At 50.9% G+C, this 20,021-nt stretch overlaps 3 protein-coding genes and 10 non-coding genes across 16 annotated transcripts; 8 read left to right on the forward strand and 5 right to left on the reverse strand.

Moving 5' to 3' along the window:
• Positions 1-69: 69 nt before the first annotated feature.
• Positions 70-142, forward strand: TRNAV-CAC. Its single transcript has one exon. It is a non-coding gene; the product is annotated as a tRNA-Val (tRNA).
• A 996-nt stretch (positions 143-1,138) lies between these two features.
• Positions 1,139-6,203, reverse strand: LOC121363498 (E3 ubiquitin-protein ligase TRIM7-like). Of its 4 annotated transcripts, XR_005956711.1 has the most exons (8): positions 5,716-6,203; positions 4,859-4,996; positions 4,549-4,779; positions 4,302-4,324; positions 2,927-3,042; positions 2,579-2,608; positions 1,380-1,884; positions 1,170-1,276 (listed from the first exon to the last, which is right to left on the reverse strand). XR_005956711.1 is itself a non-coding variant. In XM_041485912.1 (7 exons), the coding sequence occupies exons 1-7, from the start codon at positions 6,121-6,123 to the stop codon at positions 1,323-1,325; spliced, it is 1,488 nt and encodes a 495-aa protein (XP_041341846.1). In that variant the 5' UTR covers positions 6,124-6,203; the 3' UTR covers positions 1,139-1,322. The 4 variants fall into 4 exon arrangements, 3 of the variants coding, with proteins under 3 accessions (XP_041341846.1, XP_041341844.1, XP_041341845.1); XM_041485912.1 differs by having other exon boundaries at positions 1,139-1,906; positions 4,901-4,996; XM_041485910.1 differs by having other exon boundaries at positions 1,139-1,906.
• Positions 6,204-9,056: 2,853 nt separating this feature from the next.
• Positions 9,057-9,628, forward strand: LOC121363500 (E3 ubiquitin-protein ligase TRIM41-like). Its single transcript, XM_041485914.1, has one exon. It carries the CDS (start codon positions 9,152-9,154, stop codon positions 9,626-9,628), a length of 477 nt encoding a protein of 158 aa, XP_041341848.1. The 5' UTR covers positions 9,057-9,151.
• Positions 9,629-10,178: 550 nt separating this feature from the next.
• LOC121363499 (E3 ubiquitin-protein ligase TRIM39-like) lies at positions 10,179-14,808 on the forward strand. The gene is made up of 6 exons (XM_041485913.1): positions 10,179-10,687; positions 10,849-10,944; positions 11,434-11,664; positions 12,613-12,635; positions 13,211-13,326; positions 14,258-14,808. Exons 1-6 carry the CDS (start codon positions 10,274-10,276, stop codon positions 14,770-14,772), a joined length of 1,395 nt encoding a protein of 464 aa, XP_041341847.1. The 5' UTR covers positions 10,179-10,273; the 3' UTR covers positions 14,773-14,808.
• A 610-nt stretch (positions 14,809-15,418) lies between these two features.
• TRNAE-CUC lies at positions 15,419-15,490 on the forward strand. The gene has a single exon. It is a non-coding gene; the product is annotated as a tRNA-Glu (tRNA).
• A 659-nt stretch (positions 15,491-16,149) lies between these two features.
• Positions 16,150-16,253, reverse strand: TRNAL-CAA. The gene is made up of 2 exons: positions 16,216-16,253; positions 16,150-16,195 (listed from the first exon to the last, which is right to left on the reverse strand). It is a non-coding gene; the product is annotated as a tRNA-Leu (tRNA).
• Positions 16,254-16,913: 660 nt separating this feature from the next.
• TRNAK-CUU lies at positions 16,914-16,986 on the reverse strand. Its single transcript has one exon. It is a non-coding gene; the product is annotated as a tRNA-Lys (tRNA).
• Positions 16,987-17,352: 366 nt separating this feature from the next.
• TRNAV-CAC lies at positions 17,353-17,425 on the forward strand. The gene has a single exon. It is a non-coding gene; the product is annotated as a tRNA-Val (tRNA).
• Positions 17,426-17,760: 335 nt separating this feature from the next.
• TRNAV-CAC lies at positions 17,761-17,833 on the forward strand. The gene has a single exon. It is a non-coding gene; the product is annotated as a tRNA-Val (tRNA).
• Positions 17,834-18,731: 898 nt separating this feature from the next.
• TRNAE-UUC lies at positions 18,732-18,803 on the reverse strand. Its single transcript has one exon. It is a non-coding gene; the product is annotated as a tRNA-Glu (tRNA).
• A 6-nt stretch (positions 18,804-18,809) lies between these two features.
• TRNAE-UUC lies at positions 18,810-18,881 on the reverse strand. The gene has a single exon. It is a non-coding gene; the product is annotated as a tRNA-Glu (tRNA).
• A 696-nt stretch (positions 18,882-19,577) lies between these two features.
• TRNAV-CAC lies at positions 19,578-19,650 on the forward strand. The gene has a single exon. It is a non-coding gene; the product is annotated as a tRNA-Val (tRNA).
• Positions 19,651-19,880: 230 nt separating this feature from the next.
• Positions 19,881-19,953, forward strand: TRNAV-CAC. Its single transcript has one exon. It is a non-coding gene; the product is annotated as a tRNA-Val (tRNA).
• The last annotated feature ends 68 nt before the right edge of the window (positions 19,954-20,021 follow it).

Here is a 20,021-nt window from a genome sequence, read left to right on the forward strand (position 1 = left end):
TTTCCCCCAAACTCTCTCCCTTTCCCCGCCGCTCCGCTCAGCCCGCGGCGCGGCGCGGGGCGCGCTCGGGTTTCTGTAGTGTAGCGGTTATCACGTTCGCCTCACACGCGAAAGGTCCCCGGTTCGAAACCGGGCAGAAACACTTCCCGTTTTTTTCCCTTTTTCTCCCTTTTCTTCTCTTGTTTTCCCTTTTCATCTCTTTCCCCAACTTTCCTTCCCTTCTCATCTCTTGTTTTCCCCTTTTTTCCCCTTTTCATCTATTTTTTCCCTTTTCTTCTCTTTTTTTTCCCCTTTTCTTCCCTTTTCATCTCTTTTTTCCCCTTTTCTTCTCCCTTTTTTCCCTTTCCTTCCCTTTTCTCCCCTTTTCTTCCCTTTTCGTCTCCTTTTCCCCTTTTTTTCCCTTTTCATCTCTTTTTTCCCCTTTTTTTCCCCTTTCCTTCCCTTTTTTCTCCCTTTTCTTCCCTTTTCATCTATTTTTTCCCCTTTTATTCCATTTCCTTCCCTTTTCATATCTTGTTTCCCCTTTTTTCCCCTTTTCATCTCTTCTTTTCCCCATTTCTTCCATTTTCTTCTCTTTTTTCCCCATTTCTTCCCTTTTCTCCCCCTTTTCTTCTCTTTTCTCCCCTTTTCTCCCCTTTTCGTCTCCTTTTTCCCCTTTTTTCCCCTTTTTGTCTCTTTTTCCCCTTTTCTTCCCTTTTCATCTCTTGTTTTCCCCTTTTTTCCCTTTTCTTCTCTTTTTTTCCCTTTTCATCTCTTTTTTCCCCATTTCTTCCCTTTTCTTCTCTTTTTTTCCCTTTTCATCTCTTTTTTCCCTTTCCTTTCCTTCCATTTTTTTTCCCTTTTCATCTCTTTTCTTTTTATATTTTTTGCAGCCAACTTTCTCACGCGCTCTGTGTGAATAATTAATTTTTTTGCGTCTTCTTTTGTTCATTGTTTTTGTCTTCTTTTGTGAAAAAAAGAGAAATTTAATAGAATTTTTTTTTCCCCCGGTGGCGTTGGAGAGGTGGCGCCGTCACTTTTAGAAACCTATAAACATTAAAATCCAAAATTAAAAGTGCCTTTTTTAAATTTAAAAAAATTTAATTAAATTAATTAAAAATTTTTACTTCAAGCAGAGCCAGCGGAGAGGAGAGAAATGCGCTTGGGGTGGGGCAGGACGGGGTGGGACAGACTCAGCTCCCTTTTCAGCCGCCGCGTTTCGGGGGTGACAGCCGGGGACAGCGACCCCGAGGGACGCTCGGGATTGGGGAGAGGCTCCGGCAGAGCGCAGGGATCCCTGGGGAGAGCCGGGAATGGCGACAAAAGCCGGGATTTGGGGAAGCTCAGGGGCACAGCGCGAGCCGGGCGCCCTCTCCCCACACCAGGAACCAGGGGCGCACCCTCTGCCCCCCGAAGGAGGCGGCGGGGAAGGCGAACATCAGGCTCCTCTTGTCGGCGTCGAAAAAAGCCACGCGGCCCCCGTCGTAGTCCAGCGCCACCCTCACCCTGCCCGGAGCCCGGCTGGAAGAGAGCGGGATGCGCTCCAGGGAGGAGAGAGCCCAGAACTGGCCCTGGCAGAGCCCCATGGACCACAGCTCCCACTCGGGGGGCTCTGCCCTGCTCCCGGGGGTCTCTGCCCCGCTGCCGGGGGTCTCTGCCCCGCTGCCGGGGGTCTCTGCCCGGCTGCCGGGGGTCTCCCTGGCCACCCCCAGCGCCCAGGACCCCTCGGGGGACACCTGCACGTCCCAGCAGCGCCGCCCGGCCGCGACGCCCTGGCAGCCCAGCACGGAGGGGTCGGTGCCGGGCTCGCTTTCGGGCTCCGCTCCGGGTTCTGGAAGGTTCTGGGCGCTCTCCCAGATGACGCTGCCGCCGTCGGGCGCCACCCGAAGCTGGGGGTGGGCCGTGCTGGGGTCCAGCGTCACCGTCACTGCGCCAGAGGGGATTCCCGCAGGGAATTCCGAGCGTCCTCCCCGGGTCCGGCGGGGTGAGGAGGATCCCCCGGCTCCCACCCCCCGGGGGGCTTTTCACCCTATTTCCCATCGTTTTTATCCATTTCCCATCGCTTTCCCCCATTTCCCATAATTTCCCTCCATTTTCCATCATTCTCCCTCAATTTCCCATCATTTTCCCCTAATTTTCCATCATTTTCCCCCATTTCCCATAATTTCCCTCATTTCCCAAAATTTCCCCCCCTTTCCCATCATTTTTCCCCCACTTCCCATCATTTCCCCCCTTTTCCCATCATTTCCCCCCATTTCCCATCGCTTTCCCCCATTTCCCATAATTTCCCTCATTTCCCATAATTTTCCCCCCTTTTCCCATAATTTCCCCCCCTTTCCCATCATTTTCCCCCCATTTCCCATCGTTTTCACCCCATTTCCAATCATTTTCCCCCACTTCCCATCATTTTCCCCCCATTTCCCATCGTTTTCCTCCCATTTCCCAGTTTTTCCCAATTTCCCGTAATTTCCCCCATTTCCAATCATTTTCCCCCCATTTCCCATAATTTTCCCCATTTTCCCCCCATTTCCCATCGTTTCCCCCCATTTCCCGTCATTTTCCCCCATTTTCCATAATTTTCCCCCATCCCAGCTCTCACTTTTCTCCGGCAGCTCGAAGGCCAGGATGTCTGAAAAAAAAAAAAGGGGGAAAAAGGAGTGATAAAAAATGCAGGGAAAAGTGGGAACGGGAATGTGGGGAGGCCGTTCCGGCACGCTGAGAATGACAAATGGCACTCAAAAATTAATTCATTTTAAAATTAATTAATTTAAAAAAATCAATTGCAGTTAAAATAATTGCAGTAAGACACATCACGTGCTGTAAATAAACACAATTTATGCCTGCACGTGCGCGTGATAATTATGTAACAAACACGTAATAAATGCCATTTTTGCGTACAATAAAGCAAATAAAATTAATCTCTTCCTCTCCCAGCCTGCCCCAATACCTCGGACGCTCCTCAGCGTCTCCCCCAGGAGAAGATTTTCCTCCCTGAAGCGATGAATTTTCTCTTCCAGCTCCGGAAGGGGCGACGGGGGCAGCTGGAGGTTTTCCTCTGCCAGGCTGGGGAAGGAAGGAAGGGAGGAAGGAAAGAAAGAAAGAAAGCAAGAAAGAAAGAAAGCAAGAAAGAAAGAAAGCAAGAAAGAAAGAAAGCAAGAAAGAAAGAAAGCAAGAAAGAAAGAAAGCAAGAAAGAAAGAAAGCAAGAAAGAAAGAAAGCAAGAAAGAAAGAAAGCAAGAAAGAAAGAAAGCAAGAAAGAAAGAAAGCAAGAAAGAAAGAAAGCAAGAAAGAAAGAAAGCAAGAAAGAAAGAAAGCAAGAAAGAAAGAAAGCAAGAAAGAAAGAAAGCAAGAAAGAAAGAAAGCAAGAAAGAAAGAAAGCAAGAAAGAAAGAAAGCAAGAAAGAAAGAAAGCAAGAAAGAAAGAAAGCAAGAAAGAAAGAAAGCAAGAAAGAAAGAAAGCAAGAAAGAAAGAAAGCAAGAAAGAAAGAAAGCAAGAAAGAAAGAAAGCAAGAAAGAAAGAAAGCAAGAAAGAAAGAAAGCAAGAAAGAAAGAAAGCAAGAAAGAAAGAAAGCAAGAAAGAAAGAAAGCAAGAAAGAAAGAAAGCAAGAAAGAAAGAAAGCAAGAAAGAAAGAAAGCAAGAAAGAAAGAAAGCAAGAAAGAAAGAAAGCAAGAAAGAAAGAAAGCAAGAAAGAAAGAAAGCAAGAAAGAAAGAAAGCAAGAAAGAAAGAAAGCAAGAAAGAAAGAAAGCAAGAAAGAAAGAAAGCAAGAAAGAAAGAAAGCAAGAAAGAAAGAAAGCAAGAAAGAAAGAAAGCAAGAAAGAAAGAAAGCAAGAAAGAAAGAAAGCAAGAAAGAAAGAAAGCAAGAAAGAAAGAAAGCAAGAAAGAAAGAAAGCAAGAAAGAAAGAAAGCAAGAAAGAAAGAAAGCAAGAAAGAAAGAAAGCAAGAAAGAAAGAAAGCAAGAAAGAAAGAAAGCAAGAAAGAAAGAAAGCAAGAAAGAAAGAAAGCAAGAAAGAAAGAAAGCAAGAAAGAAAGAAAGCAAGAAAGAAAGAAAGCAAGAAAGAAAGAAAGCAAGAAAGAAAGAAAGCAAGAAAGAAAGAAAGCAAGAAAGAAAGAAAGCAAGAAAGAAAGAAAGCAAGAAAGAAAGAAAGCAAGAAAGAAAGAAAGCAAGAAAGAAAGAAAGCAAGAAAGAAAGAAAGAGAGAAAGAGAGAAAAAGAAAGAAAGGAAGGAAGGAAGGAAGGATGGATTTGGCCGCAAAAACCCAAATATTTCGGTGTCTAAATGAGGCCAAAGGCGGGAGGAGGAGCTCGGGAAGCCCCGTCCGTACCTGCTCAAGGTGCTGCCGATGTCCTGGAGGGGACAGAAGGGACCCTGTGAATCACTCAGAACCACGGAAACGCTGACACTGACGAGATTTCCCAGCCCAAGCAGCGGCAAAACCTCTGAGGCGCCGGGCTGCGGATGGTTTGGGCCGAAGGGACCCCCAGAGACCCCCTCGTTTCACCACCCCGCTGCGCTGGGTTGCTCCAAAGCCCCTCCGGAGCCGCGGGCTCCGTGTCGCCGTCCCTTGTCACCTGCAGGAAGGTCCTGGCTGGCTGCTGGCACTTCTCCTCCAGCTCCTGGACGCGGCTGTCCAGCCGGGAGATCTCCTGGGTCAGGCGCGTCAGGTTTTCCTCCTGCACCTTCCCCATGCGGCTCTCCAGGCGCCCCAGGCGGGCCAGGAGGTGACAGCAAAGCTCCTCCAGGGCGAGGCGCAGCCCCTGGAACTGGGACAGAATCCGCTGCCGCTCGGCCTCGGTCTTCTCCTGCGGGTGGGACACGCGGGGAGGGGAGGGGGAGTCAAAGCCGCTCCCTGCAGAGAGACCCCCGCCCCTCTAAACCCACCGGGGGACGCGCGCTGCCCCCGCTCTGCTCCGCAGCGTTTACCAAACACTCCAAGTTTCTCCTCATTTCAGCCTCCCGGAACTCCAGGAGTTTGTCTCTGCCGTCCTTCAGGCTTTGCAGCCCAGCCTGGATTTGCTCCTGAGGGAGGGAAAGATAAAAAAAATCCCGATTTTTTCCCGAGATGGGAACGGCTTCAAAACCTCGCTCTGGGCAGGGCGCTGGAGCGCGGGCAGCTCCGTTTTCCTCCCGCTCCAGGAAAACCGTCCCGCTTTTTTTTGGTGGTTTTTTTTTTGGGTTTTTTTTTCTTTTTTTCTTTTTTTTTTTTTTTTTCCCCCACATTCCTGCTGATTTAGGGACTGGCATTGTCCGCTGGGCGCTGGAGCTGGAACTCCGCGGCAGGGAGGAGGAGGAGGGGGATGAAGACCCAGACCCCTCTGGGCTCGGTGGACAACGAAGCCCCCCGACCCCTCTGGGCTCGGCGGAGAACGAAGCCCCCCGGCCCCTCCCTGCTCGGCGGAGAACGAAGCCCCCCGGCCCCTCCCTGCTCGGCGGAGAACGAAGCCCCCCGGCCCCTCCCTGCTCGGCGGAGAACGAAGCCCCCCGGCCCCTCCCTGCTCGGCGGAGAACGAAGCCCCCCGGCCCCTCCCTGCTCGGCGGAGAACGAAGCCCCCCGGCCCCTCCCTGCTCGGCGGAGAACGAAGCCCCCCGACCCCTCTGGGCTCGGCGGAGAACGAAGCCCCCGAGCGTGTCCTGCTCCCTTAAAGGGTCTGGGGGCTGCGTGGGCGAACCCGGGGGGACATTTCCACCTGGCGCAGCCTTTTCCCTGGCGGAAGAAGGATGGAAAGCGCCTCCTTCACCTTGCACTCCCGCACCGCCTCGGGCACCGGCAGCACGGTGTGGGCCCGGTGCGCCCGGGACTCGCGGCAGATCGCGCACAGCAGAGCCCCGTCCTCCTTGCAGAAAACCTCCAGCGGCTCCCGGTGCTTCTGGCACCCTTCCTCCTCCTCTTCCTCGCCGGCTGCCAGCGCTTCCCCGCGGCTCAGCCGCCGGGCGATCTCCAGCAGCCGCTCCAGCTCCGGGCTCGGGCGGAGGCTCCGCACCGGCGCCGCGTCCCGGCAGCGCGGGCAGGCGAAGCGGGCCGTGGGCCACTCCCAGCAGCGCTCGATGCACCTCCGGCAGAAGTGGTGGCCGCAGTGGATGGACACGGGCTCGCGGAAATATTCCAGGCAGACGGGGCAGCGCGCCGAGCCCGGCAGCGCCTCCATGGAGCGCCCGGAGCCGCCGCTTTCGTTTTGGCCGCGCAGCGAGGGAGGCGTCGCCTTCCTGCCCCCGCGAGGATGAGGATGGAGAGGGGCGGGAGGTGGGCAAAACCCTCCCGGCTGGGCGCAAAGTCTTGGTCCCAGTGGGATTCCTGGGATGCGCAGCCCGGCGAGGAGCAGGGGTTGGGACGGCCGCTCCCAACTGGTGGAAATCAGGAAAAATTCCCCAATTTTGGCTGATCGCCGAAGGATTTCCCCGGGCTCTGATGGATGGGTCCCTGCGCACCCTCCAGGCTAGAACCTCCCACCCCTCTCCTTGGATTTTTTTAGAATTTAAATTTAGGTTTTAAGAGATTTTTATTGAGGTTTTTTTTTTTATATTTTTCCCTGGAAAGGTGAGAAAAGGAGGCAGGTTGCTCCCAGCCCCTGGATCTCTCTGCGCCTCGAAACAACTGAGCAAAATCCTGCCGAAAACCTTGGATTAATGATTTTCCTTTCCTCTGGCGCTGAGCAAATCTCTCCTTGTCTGTGAAACCCGAGCCTCCTGCTCCCTCTTGAGCCCACGGCAGGGGAGAATTCCGGTGATTACACCCGGAAAATCAGGGAGGGAAATCGTTTGGAAAAGGGATCCTGATCCCTCTCGATTTTTTGCACGTCTCACCCCCCGATAAATCAACCTTAGCCCCAGATTAACCAAAAAAAAAAAAAAAAAAAAAAAAAAAAGAAAAAAAAAAAAAAAGGTGTTTTGAGCACGAAGCCGCCCCCCAGGTTTCAGTCTGAGTGTTCCGAGAGCCGGAAAACCCGAAACCCCCAAAAAACTCCGGCAGAGAATTAACGGCGGGTGAGTTGTTGACCGATTTCCTCAAAATAAAAAAGAGAAAAAAAAAAATAATTTCAGCGAGTTCCGAGGGCTCCGGAGTCACGCTGGAGGTCCAGGGGGGCTCTTGTGAAAAAAGGAAAGTTAAAAATAGGAAAGTCTGTGGTGAGCGGCTCAGCCCCGAGCCGTGAGAGCAGCGATTTCCTGTGCAAAAGGAGAAGTGAAAGGAACAATAAAAGTATTTTTTAATAAATTTTGAATAAAGCCGCGCGGACGGGTGGGGGTGCTGGAGGGGGGAATTTAGGAATGAAGGGTCGGGAGGAGGAATGAGCAGCAAAGGATGAGCCAAAAATTACTCCAAGCTCCGTCCCCCTTCAATTGATAAATTAGGAGTGAATCAATACATTAAATTAAATTTATTAATGAATAAATGCGAAATAAATCAGCGGAAAGCAGCGGAAGCAGGCTGGTTCCTGGTTCAGACCTCAAGGGGAGGCTCGGGGCAGCCTCGCGCTCTCCCTGGCTGATTTTTGGGGCAGAAGGGAGGAAAAGAGGAGCTGCAGGCGGATTCCAACCAAGGCGGTGAGTGACGAAGGAACTTTAATTTCCGTTTGATCTCCTTGCCGCCCCTGCGAGCCTGGTGGGGAGGGGGATTCTCTGTCCCTGTCCGGCTCGGCTGGGCTGCAGTCCGGTGCCAAGCCCGGTATTAACTCGGTACCAAGCCCGGTATTAGACCCGGTGTTAAATCTCCTGTTCGACCCGGTATTAAACCCGGTGCTAAGCCCGGTACCAAGCCCGGTATTAACTCGGTACCAAGCCTGGTATTAGACCCGGTGCCAAACCCGGTGCTAGACCCGGTATTAGACCCGGTGCCAAACAAGCCGGTTCCAAGCTTGGTATTAGACTCGGTATTAGACCCGGTGCCAAACCCGGTGCTAGACCCGGTATTAAACCCGGTGCCAAACCGGATGCCAAGATCGGTGTTAGACACGGTTCCAAGACCGGGGCCAAAATCGGTGTTAGAACCGGTTCCAAGCCCGGTGCCAAGCCCGGTATTAAACCCAGTACCAAGCCCGGTATTAGACCCGGTGCCAAACCCAGTGTTAGACCCGGTGCCAAACCCGGTATTAAACGCGGTGCCAAACCGGGTGTTAGACCCGGTATTAGACCCGGTGCCAAACAACCCGGTACCAAAGCCGGTGCTAGACCCGGTATTAAACCCGGTGCCAAGCCCGGTGTTAGACCCGGTGCCCGGTATTAAACCCTGTGCCAAGCCCGGTATTAGACCCGGTGCCAAACCCGGTGCCAAACCCGGTGCTAGACCCGGTATTAAACCCTGTGCCAAGCCCGGTATTAGACCCGGTGCCAAACCCAGTGTTAGACCCGGTGCCAAACCCGGTATTAAACGCGGTGCCAAACCGGGTGTTAGACCCGGTATTAGACCCGGTGCCAAACAACCCGGTACCAAAGCCGGTGCTAGACCCGGTATTAAACCCGGTGCCAAGCCCGGTGTTAGACCCGGTATTAGACCCGGTGCCAAACAACCCGGTACCAAAGCCGGTGCTAGACCCGGTATTAAACCCGGTGCCAAGCCCGGTGTTAGACCCGGTGCCAAGCCCGGTATTAAACCCGGTGCCAAGCCCGGTATTAGACCCCGTATTAGACGCGGTGCCAACCAACCCCGCGGCCCGCCCGCCCGGTGCCAAACCCGGTGCTAGACCCGGTATTAAACCCTGTGCCAAGCCCGGTATTAGACCCGGTGCCAAACCCGGTATTAAACCCGGTGCCAAACCGGGTGTTAGACCCGGTATTAGACCCGGTGCCAAACAAGTCAGTACCAAGCCCGGTGCTAGAGCCGGTGCCAAACCCGATGCTAGACCCGGTGCCAAACCCGGTGCTAGACCCGGTATTAGACCCGGTGCCAAACCCGGTGCTAGACCCGGTATTAGACCCGGTGCCAAGCCCGGTGTTAGACCCGGTGCCAAGCCCGGTATTAAACCCGGTGCCAAACCCGGTGCCAAGCCCGGTGTTGGACCCGGTGCCAAGCCCGGTGTTGGACCCGGTGCCAAGCCCGGTATTAGACCCGGTATTAGACGCGGTGCCAACCAACCCCGCGGCCAGCCCGGCGCCGAGCCCGGCTGCTCTCAGCAGCGGGGCCGCCCCGCTCTGCCTTTCCCCGCAGCCCCGGCAGGAAGCGGAACCGGCCCGGTACCGGCCATGGCCGAGCGCGGCCCCGCCGGGAGCCTCCGCGCCTCGGCCTCCTGCCCGCTGTGCCTCGGCCTCTTCCAGGAGCCCGTGTCCATCCACTGCGGCCACAACTTCTGCCGGCCGTGCATCGAGCGCTGCTGGCGGAGCTCCCGGGACAGCTTCCCGTGCCCGCGGTGCCGGGAGGCGGCCCCGGAGCGCAGCCTGAGACCCAACCCGGAGCTGGCCGCGATCATCCGCGTGGCGCAGCGGCTGAGCCTCCGCGGGCGAGCCGCGGGCGCGGAGCCGCTGTGCCGGAGGCACGGCGAGGCTCTGAAGCTGTTCTGCGAGGAGGAGCAGAGCCCCGTGTGCCGCGAGTGCCGCCGCTCCCCGCGGCACCGGCTGCACGCCGCCGTGCCCATCGAGGAGGCGGCGCAGGAGCGCAAGGTGGGAGCCCTGCGGACGGAGGAGGAGGAGGAGGAGGAAGCCCGGTACCAAGCCCGGTATTAACTCGGTACCAAGCCCGGTATTAGACCCGGTGCCAAACAAGCCGGTTCCAAGCTTGGTATTAGACTCGGTATTAGACCCGGTGCCAAACCCGGTGCTAGACCCGGTATTAAACCCGGTGCCAAACCGGATGCCAAGATCGGTGTTAGACACGGTTCCAAGACCGGGGCCAAAATCGGTGTTAGAACCGGTTCCAAGCCCGGTGCCAAGCCCGGTATTAAACCCAGTACCAAGCCCGGTATTAGACCCGGTGCCAAACCCAGTGTTAGACCCGGTGCCAAACCCGGTATTAAACGCGGTGCCAAACCGGGTGTTAGACCCGGTATTAGACCCGGTGCCAAACAACCCGGTACCAAAGCCGGTGCTAGACCCGGTATTAAACCCGGTGCCAAGCCCGGTGTTAGACCCGGTGCCAAGCCCGGTATTAAACCCGGTGCCAAACCCGGTGCCAAGCCCGGTGTTGGACCCGGTGCCAAGCCCGGTGTTGGACCCGGTGCCAAGCCCGGTATTAGACCCGGTATTAGACGCGGTGCCAACCAACCCCGCGGCCAGCCCGGCGCCGAGCCCGGCTGCTCTCAGCAGCGGGGCCGCCCCGCTCTGCCTTTCCCCGCAGCCCCGGCAGGAAGCGGAACCGGCCCGGTACCGGCCATGGCCGAGCGCGGCCCCGCCGGGAGCCTCCGCGCCTCGGCCTCCTGCCCGCTGTGCCTCGGCCTCTTCCAGGAGCCCGTGTCCATCCACTGCGGCCACAACTTCTGCCGGCCGTGCATCGAGCGCTGCTGGCGGAGCTCCCGGGACAGCTTCCCGTGCCCGCGGTGCCGGGAGGCGGCCCCGGAGCGCAGCCTGAGACCCAACCCGGAGCTGGCCGCGATCATCCGCGTGGCGCAGCGGCTGAGCCTCCGCGGGCGAGCCGCGGGCGCGGAGCCGCTGTGCCGGAGGCACGGCGAGGCTCTGAAGCTGTTCTGCGAGGAGGAGCAGAGCCCCGTGTGCCGCGAGTGCCGCCGCTCCCCGCGGCACCGGCTGCACGCCGCCGTGCCCATCGAGGAGGCGGCGCAGGAGCGCAAGGTGGGAGCCCTGCGGACGGAGGAGGAGGAGGAGGAGGAGGGAGGGAGGAGGGCGAGGCCGGGTGAGCGTTGTTGTCCTGGAGTTTTTTGCGCTTTTCCCCCCACTCCCGGCATGGCCGGATGGAGGGAGAGGCGCCGAGCAGCCGCTTCTCCCCCGCTCAGGAGAAATTCCAGGCTCAGGCGCAGATCCTCAGGGAAAGGAGGGAAAAGATGCTGGGGATGAAGGCGGCGGAGGAAGGGAAAAGCTTGGACTTGCTGGTGAGTGACCCTTCGCTCGTCCCTGGGCTACCCGGGCCTGGCGCTCCCTCACCGCGAGGAATTTCTCCCGGTGGATTTAGGGATCCCACCCAAACCCGGGTTTTTCCTGTTTATTGTGGGTCTTTGCCTCCCTCCAGGTGCTCACAAGTGGGGCACGCCCCCAGATCCCCCCTGCCCATAGAGAGAAATCGGGAATTACCCGGTTGCGTCTTTTTTTTTTTTTTTTTTTTGCCTGGTTTTCCCTTTTCCCCGATCTCTGTCACGGGGTAACTTCTTTATGGGTTTATTTTGCGCCTTCCCGTGTCCAAAGGTCTGGAGCCTTTTGGGTGCAAAGTTTACGGAGCAGGGGGAAAATGCTTTGCCAGCAATCCCCGCCTAGAAATGGGGAAAGAAAGAAAGAAAGAAGAGAAAGAGAAAGAAAGAAAGAGTGAAAGAGTGAAAGAGAGAGAGAGAGAGAGAGAGCAGCCCCTCACGGCCGTTCCCGTGCAGGAGCGGGTGGCGGCGGAGCGGCAGCGGCTGCGCTCGCAGGTGCGGGAGCTGCGGGAGCTGCTGGCGGGGCGGGAGCGGCTCCTCCTGGCCCGGCTGGCCGAGCTGGAGCGGGACATCGCGCGGAGGCGGGAGGAGAGCGTCCGCAGGCTCTCGGAGCAGATCTCCGCCCTGGGCCAGCAGATCCAGGAGCTGGAGGAGAAGTGCCGGCAGCCGCCCTGGGAGCTCCTGCAGGTGAGAGCCCAGAGCGGCCAAACGCATCAGTCCCGAAGAAAATCCCAGGTTTGGGCAGGACGAGCCTGGCAGAGCACCCAGAACCCAGGGACTCTTCCACCGGGCTGTTTCTCCAATCCCTGTCCAGCCCGGAGATAGAAAAACTCCTTTTAAATCCTATTTTTCCCCCGTAATTATTCCCTTCATAAGTCATCCCAGCTGTGCACTGGAATGTCGTGGGTCACCCCCAGGGCCCAGCTCGCTGGGGTTCACCCCACTGGGGTTCACCCCTGTCCAGTGGAGCCCCCCAGAAATGGCTGGGTTCCCCCGGCCACAGCTGGAAACCGCTGGTGCTCCCCCTGGTCTGGAGGTTGCCACCAAAGCCACCATCCGAGCCCGGCCCTGGTTCGATAATTAAATAGTCAAATGTGAAAAAAAAATTCAAATATCAAAAAATTCAAGCATCAAAAAATCCAAACATTCCAATGACGAAATATTCCGATATCCAAACATTCAAAGAGCCAAACATTCAAATGCCTAAATATTCAGATATCCAAACGTTCAGACACCCAAACATTCAAACAAACAGCCAAACATTCAAACAAATAGCCAAATATTTAAACACACAAACATTTAAAGAGCCAAACATTCAAACACCCAAACATTCAAACACCCAAACATTCAAACACCCAAACATTTAAACAGCCAAACATTCAAACAGCCAAACATTCAAACAAACAGTCAAATATTCAAACACTCAAATATTCAAATGAGCAGAGGCGTTCATTAGCAGCGGCCACGCCCCTCCAGCTGCTCGTTAAGGCTGCCGCGACCTCACCCGAATTCCCGCAGATCCAGAACCCCTCCTTCGGGCCGGGGAGCGCCCCAGGGTCACCCCAGAGCCCTCCCTGGTTTTTCACCCCACCTCTGACGTGTCTGTCTGTCTGTCTGTCTGCCTCTCCCCTGCAGGACAGCAGCGACACCCTCAGCAGGTGTGTGGCTCCTCCTCGCCTGCATTGCTGACCCCAAAACCCAGCAATCCGTGACAGGGACACGGCTGGGACAGCGCAAAAGTCCAGTGAGGATGCTGGAGGCCAGGGTCAGGTGCTGGGGAGGGGGGAAAGGCGCCCCCAGCTCTGCTGGAGCTGCTCGCTGACCCGTGAAAACCTCCCCGGAGGGATCAGCTCTGCCAAAAAACGGGGAGCCGACAGCTCAGAGGGGTAAATTCCAAGGGAATCCTGCAGATTTAACAGGTCTGCTTGTGTCCCCTTCAGACGGGGGGCGTGGGAAGGAGGAAAGTGGGCGAGGAAAGTCGCTTTTGTTCCCTGATTTCCACTGGCAGAAAATTTTCACTACCCATGGAGTCCTCAGCCAGGAAATGCTCTCCAGGATCCCCTTGATGAGGAGCAGATCCCAAAAACCTCCTGTAGATGCCAAACCCGGGAGGAATGGAAAATCGTGGAAACTCGGGGTGGTTTGGGTTGGGAGGGGCCTTCCCAGGGCCCAGCTGCCTCTCCAGTGCCACCATTCCCTGGTTTTGTGGAGAAAATCTTCTCCTGCTTTCCAGGCTGGAGGAGCAGAGCGCCCCCGAGCCCGAGGAGACGCCACCAGGGCGGGCAGAGGAACCCACGGGGCTGCCGCAGGAAAAATTCACCCTCAAAGAGATGCTGAAGGAGTTCCAAGGTATGGAGGGGCCGGGGACGGGGGGTGGCACCGTGTCACCTTGGGAAATCACCCCTCAAAGGCGAGAATCCCAGATATTTCCACGTGGCAGCTTCAGAAAGGAAAGCCGTGGAACACCCAGCAAAAGCCCCGCACTCCAGAGCCTCGTGTTTGCTCCGAGCCAAATTCCCTTTGCTGGGATTTCCCTTGATCCCAATTTCCCTTTTCAAAGGGAAAAATTTCTCTGCAAATTTCCCTTTTGGATTGCAGAATTTCTCTGAGATTTTCCCTTTTCAAAGGGAAACATTTCTCTGCAATTTTCCCTTTTCAAAGGGAAAAAATTCTCTGCAAATTTCCCTTTTGGATTGCAGAATTTCTCTGCGATTTTCCCTTTTCAAAGGGAAAAAGTTCTCTGCAAATTTCCCTTTTCTGCTCTCCCAGTCCCACAAACCACCCCTGGAGCCTCCCAGATGGGGGAAGGTGGGACAAACCCGACCCCAAATGTGGGACAAACCTGGCCCCAAACCCCAAATGTGGGACAATCCCAACCCCAAATGTGGAATAAACTGCACCCCAAAGATGGGACAAACCCCACCCCAAAGGTGGAATAAAACCAACCCCAAAGGTGGAACAAACCTGACCCAAACCCAATTCCAAATGTGGGACAAACCCAACCCTAAATGTGGAATAAATCCCACCCCAAAGATGGGACAAACCCAACCCCAAAGTTGGAACAAACTCAACCCCAAATGTGGAATAAACCACACTCCAATGGTGGGACAATCCCAACCCCAAAGGTGGAATAAAACCAACCCCAAAGTTGGGACAAACCCCACCCCAAAGTTGGGACAAAACCCCACGCAAAGCTGGGACAAACCCCACGCCAAGGGTGGGACAAACCCCACCCCAAACCTCTCGAGGCTCCAGACCCACAGCCCCCCTCGCCCCGCAGTCAGCCTGACGCTGGATCCCGACACGGCGCACCCGCGGCTCGCCCTGTCCGAGGACGGCAAGCGCGTCCGCTGGGAAGACGCCCGCAGATCCGTCCCCGACCACCCCAAACGCTTCGACTCCTCGCGCTGCGTGCTGGGCCTGCAGGGTTTCACCTCCGGCCGCCACTACTGGGAGGTGCGGGTGGGCCGCGGCGCCGCGTGGGCCGTCGGCGTGGCCAGGGAGTCGGTGGCCAGGAAAGGCCGGGTCAGCGTCAAGCCCGAGCTGGGGATCTGGGCCGTGGGGCGCTGCGGGAGCCAGTGCCAGGCCCTGGCGTCGCCCAGCGTGCCCATCGCCCTGCCCCAAGCCCCCGAGGTGGTCGGGGTCTACCTGGACTACGAGGGCGGGCGAGTGGCGTTCGTGGACGCGCGCAGCCGGGCGCCGATGTTCGCGTACCCCGCCACGAGCTTTGGGGGAGAGAGGGTCCTGCCCCTGCTGTGCCTGGGGAGGGGGTGCCGCTTCAGGCTGTGCCCCTGAGCCCCCCCAGGGGGGGCCCTCGGGGACCCTGGATTTCCCACCTGAATCCTTGGAGGGTTCGGGTGGAAAATTCCCTTTTTTCCATCATTTCTCCATCATTTCTCCATCATTTCTCCTTTTTTTTCTGCATAATTTCTGCATAATTTCTCCATCATTTTTCCATCATTTCTGCATAATTTTCTCCATCATTTTCTCCATAATTTCTCCTTTTTTTCTGCATAATTTCTGCATAATTTTCTCCATCATTTTCTCCATAATTTCTGCATAATTTCTCCATCATTTTTCCATAATTTCTGCATAATTTTCTCCATAATTTTCTCCATAATTTCTCCTTTTTTTCTGCATAATTTCTTCATCATTTCTCCATCATTTTCTCCATCATTTTCTGCATAATTTCTGCATAATTTCTGCATAATTTCTGCATAATTTCTGCATCATTTCTCCATCATTCCCACCATCTCCATTTTCCTGCAAGGAGAAGCCGCAGCTGGGTCACAGAAATTCTGGTTTGAGGTCGGGGGAGGCCTTTGGCGTTTTGAGGATGAGAAAAGAAGGGAGGAAACGCCCAGAGACCCTTTTTTAGCAGGTTTAACCCCAAAATCTTTTCTTTAGGTCGTTTTTCGGGAGATAAGCGCTTTTTCGCAGCTCCCTGGTGGTCTAGTGGTTAGGATTCGGCGCTCTCACCGCCGCGGCCCGGGTTCGATTCCCGGTCAGGGAATGACACTTTATTTTCATTTTTAAGGAAAAATCTATTCATATTTAAACATCTCCTAACCCTCAAAACACCCGATTTCTCCTCTTTTTGACGCCTTTCCCTTCCCACGAGACGCCCCCTTCCAGCTGCCCCTGAGCAATGAATAAATAAATAAATTAACGAGCAATAATGCTAATTGATTTTTTTTTTTCCGGTTACTTTTATATTAAAGGCGTTTACCAGCTGTGCTAAAATAATTTCAGCTGAGCACTGAAATTAAATAATGGCGGTTATTGAGGGGTTAAAATGTTTATTATGCATTAGGAATTGTTTACAGGCAGTAATTATTTCGAAAGGGAACAAGATTTTTTAAAAGAACCCCAATATGGAAAAGGGGGAAAATGAGAAAGGAATAAATAATAATAAGGCAATAAATAAGGTGATAAAAGGAATGATAATTTGAGAAAAGGGGATGAATACTTCAAAAAAGAGGAATAATAATTGGAAAAGGAATAACAATTTTACAGAGGGAAAAGGAGTTTTTAGAGATTAATACTTTGAATAATGGGAATAATGATTTTAAAAAAGGAAGTAACAATTTAAAACCAGAAATAATCATTTGAAAAAGGGAAAGCCCAGCAGGAAAAAGGGATTTTTTTTTTAATTTCCCCAAAAATCAGCCCTGTCAGGAGTGGGATTTGAACCCACGCCTCCACGAGGAGACCAGAATTCCCGAGGGAAGGAGAATCCTTGAGTCTGGCGCCTTAGACCACTCGGCCATCCTGACGGCGAAAATTTGGGGCAAAACGGAGCAAATCGGGGATTTAAAATCAGGTTTCGTTATTTTCTTTTTGTGGGTTTTTTTTTTTTTTTTTTTTTTGTCTATTGTTTTGTGAGGGCTTTAAAAATACGAATTAAGGGTAATTATCAAAAAGGTGGAATAATAAGGGTTGTTAAAAGTAAAAAAAAAAAAATAAAAAAGATTTACAAAGAAATAGTAATTGAGGGGAAAAACATTTAAAAATGGAATAATGATTTCTGAAAGGAACAGTCATCCTCAGGGAATAAAAATAGGAAAACCCTGCATAATAAAAATAATAATTTTAAAAGGAACGATTATGATATTATTATTATTATTATTATTATTATTATTATTACTATTATTATTGTTATATCTAAAAAGGAACAATAATTTACAAAGCAAAAAGGATTTAGAAAAAGGAACAATAATTTCAAAAAAGGAGAAGGATGAAATAATTAAACCTGAGATAACTTAAAAAGCGCAATAAAAAAAAAAAAATCTAGGGAAGAATAATAACTTTAATATAAGAATAATTTAGGAATTCTAATAAATTATAAAAATAATATATAATAATTTATATAAAACATAATAATTTTTAAATTATAATAAATGAAGAATAAGATCAGATTTAGGTAAAAATTGGAGCGCCCAACGTGGGGCTCGAACCCACGACCCTGAGATTAAGAGTCTCATGCTCTACCGACTGAGCTAGCCGGGCTCCTGGAACTTTGGTCATTCCAAGGAAGCTTTGATACATAAATTATAATAATCCCCCCCATTTCCCCCAATCCCTCAGCAGCCGGCTCCTTTTGGGGCGGAAAAGGCTGAAAACAAAACCTCTCCCGCCCGGCAAATTTTGATTTTCTGCCGATTCGTCCTCCGCGGTCAAAACCCGCCCTTAAAATCTTCCCCGCTGGGACAAATCCCCGCGGGCTCTGAGGGAGGCGGAGCCGCCTGAGGATTGGCGGAATTCTGGGGAAAAAACGCGCTTTTTTTGTATTTTTTTTTTAATTTTTGGGGTTTTTTTTTTGGTTTATTTTGTATGGTTTTGAGGGCGGCAGGTTCGGAGCGGCGGACGTGGCGCGTTTCTGTAGTGTAGTGGTTATCACGTTCGCCTCACACGCGAAAGGTCCCCGGTTCGAAACCGGGCAGAAACAGCACCCGAAAATTCAATTTTAAATAATTTCCTTCATTTTTATTCCTCCTAATTCCTTCACCGCTAAAGAAAAAAAGCAAAAACCCAAAAAACGCGTTTTTATAGGACGAAAGTGTTTAATTTTTACTCCGTTATTTGGTGCCGGCAAATGATTAAATTAAAAATAAAATGAAAAAGATTAATTGAAATTGAAAAGATTAATTCAATTAAAAAAATTAATTAAATTAAATTTAAATTTAAATTAAAAGATAAAAAATAAAAATCAAATTAAAATTAAAAAATAAAATGGCAAATACATAGGAGAGGGCGGGAGGTTCGGAGTGGCGGACGTGGCGCGTTTCTGTAGTGTAGTGGTTATCACGTTCGCCTCACACGCGAAAGGTCCCCGGTTCGAAACCGGGCAGAAACAGCACCCGAAAATTTAATTTTAAATCATTTCCTTCATTTTTACACCTCCTAATTCTTTCACCGCTAAAGAAAAAAAGCAAAAGCCCAAAAAACGTGTTTTTATAGGACGAAAGTGATTAATTTTTACTCCGTTATGTGGTGCCGGCGAATGATTAAATTAAAATTAAAATGAAAAAGATTAATTAAATTAAAAAGATTAATTAAATTTAAATTTAAATTAAAAGATAAAAAATAAAAATCAAATTAAAATTAAAAAATAAAATGGCAAATATATAGGACGAAACTCTTTAATTTTTACTCTGTTATCTGATGCCGGCAAAAGATTAAATTGAAATTAAAAAGATTAATTAAATTAAATTAAACTAAATTCAAATTCAAATTAAAAGTTAAAAAATTAAAAATTAAATTAAAATTACAAGATTAAATTAAAATTAAAAAATAAAGTGGCATATTTATAGGACGAAACTGTTTAATTTTTATTCCATTACCTGGTGCCGGCAGAAGAAAAGAAAAAAATAAAATTACGTGTATTTATAAGGGAAAACTGTTTAATTTTTTACTCCGTTATCTGGTGCCGGCAAAAGAAAATTAAAAAAAAAAAAAAAAGTCATATTTATAGGACGGAACTGATTTTTACTCCGTTATCTGTCGGTGATAAAAATCTTTGTTTGTAACTCGGGAGCGGTTTATTTTGATTTATAAATCAATATTTTCCCTGCGGACACGCCGACTTCTCCAAAAGAGAGAAGAGATTTTGTGAGAGTGATGGGAGCAGGAACAGCTCAAACACCTCAGCATTCCATGGATTTGGAACTGCCGCTCTTCCTGTGGAAATCCGCCAGAATCCGGCTGGAATTGCGGAATTCCCTTTGATTTTTAAGGAAAAAGCGGAAAATTCTTTCCCTGACCGGGAATCGAACCCGGGCCGCGGCGGTGAAAGCGCCGAATCCTAGCCACTAGACCACCAGGGAGCCGCTTTCCCTGACCGGGAATCGAACCCGGGCCGCGGCGGTGAAAGCGCCGAATCCTAACCACTAGACCACCAGGGAGTTGCGTTCCCCCCAAATTTTACCATTCTCGGCGATTTTTTAGCAGCTAAAATCGCCCCAAATCTGCTCTTCCCATCGGCCTCGGGACGCCGCTTCGCTCCTGGAGCGGAGGAAAAATCATGGAGAAATGGAAATTAATTTAAAAATCTTCCCCCCAAGTAATAATTCGAGATAATAAGGGAATCAATAAAAAACAGGAGAGAGCAATAAAAAATATTAAATACGTTCAATAAAAATAGCAAAATTAGTTTAAGCAATAGGATTTATCTTAAAATTGTCCTCCCTGGTGGCCTGGTGGTGAGGATCCATGGCGCGGGCCGGATTCCCGATCAGGAAAAAAATTCCAAAAAACGGCTGAATTCTTCAAAAATCGTAATTTTTAACCTCGGGGTGCCCCCAATACCCGGTGGTCCCAATGTTTGTGACTTAAAGGATTTGCTATTAAAATTTCAATATTAATATGAATGGTATAAAAGCTAACGCTTAAAAGTTAATATTTATTTAATATTATTAAAATTGATATTGTTCAAATTTTAATGATTTCATATTTTTATAAAAAGAATCTTAATCTTGTAAAATTTCAATAAAGAGAATGAAAAGCTTTTCTCCCGGGGTTTGGAGATTTTCGGGAGCAGCCCCAGAGGGAATTTGGGTGTCCGATATTCCAGAAAAGACACAAAAAGATTCAAATAGGGAGTTTCTGTAGTGTAGTGGTTATCACGTTCGCCTCACACGCGAAAGGTCCCCGGTTCGAAACCGGGCAGAAACAACAATTTTTAGGGTTTTTTCCTTTTTTATTTTCCCGGCCCCGGGGTGGATTTTGGGGGAAAAAAACCCCTAAAAGCAAGGAAGGAAGGAAAAAAAAAAAAGGAAAAAATGGCCAAGGGATGTAGACAACACTGTCAGTAAAAGGAAAAATAAGCTTTTTATTTTTAAATTTTCATTTTGTTTTTTTTTTTTAATTCCCAGGAAATTCTTTCCGGAGGTGAAAGCGCCCAGGTTTCTGTAGTGTAGCGGTTATCACGTTCGCCTCACACGCGAAAGGTCCCCGGTTCGAAACCGGGCAGAAACATCCAATTTTTGGGTTTTTTTTCCCTTTATCTTCCGGGCCCCGGGGTGGGTTTTGGGGAGAAAAACCCT

The sequence above is a fragment of the Pyrgilauda ruficollis genome, unplaced genomic scaffold (genome assembly GCF_017590135.1).
Source record: "Pyrgilauda ruficollis isolate IOZ18807 unplaced genomic scaffold, ASM1759013v1 scaffold720, whole genome shotgun sequence".
Lineage (NCBI taxonomy): Eukaryota > Metazoa > Chordata > Aves > Passeriformes > Passeridae > Pyrgilauda > Pyrgilauda ruficollis.

Excerpts from the sequence above, each read along its gene's own strand:
- LOC121363498 (XM_041485910.1), bottom strand. The coding sequence starts at position 6,123 with ATGGAGGCGCTGCCGGGCTCGGCGCGCTGCCCCGTCTGCCTGGAATAT. Across the intron at positions 4,997-5,715 it reads AGGCGGTGCGGGAGTGCAAG|GAGCAAATCCAGGCTGGGCT; the intron begins GTGAAGGAGGCG and ends TCCCTCCCTCAG. Across the intron at positions 4,325-4,548 it reads CAGCCAGGACCTTCCTGCAG|GACATCGGCAGCACCTTGAG; the intron begins GTGACAAGGGAC and ends TGTCCCCTCCAG.
- LOC121363500 (XM_041485914.1), top strand. The coding sequence starts at position 9,152 with ATGGCCGAGCGCGGCCCCGCCGGGAGCCTCCGCGCCTCGGCCTCCTGC.
- LOC121363499 (XM_041485913.1), top strand. The coding sequence starts at position 10,274 with ATGGCCGAGCGCGGCCCCGCCGGGAGCCTCCGCGCCTCGGCCTCCTGC. Across the intron at positions 10,688-10,848 it reads AGGCGGCGCAGGAGCGCAAG|GAGAAATTCCAGGCTCAGGC; the intron begins GTGGGAGCCCTG and ends TCCCCCGCTCAG. Across the intron at positions 11,665-12,612 it reads CGCCCTGGGAGCTCCTGCAG|GACAGCAGCGACACCCTCAG; the intron begins GTGAGAGCCCAG and ends TCTCCCCTGCAG.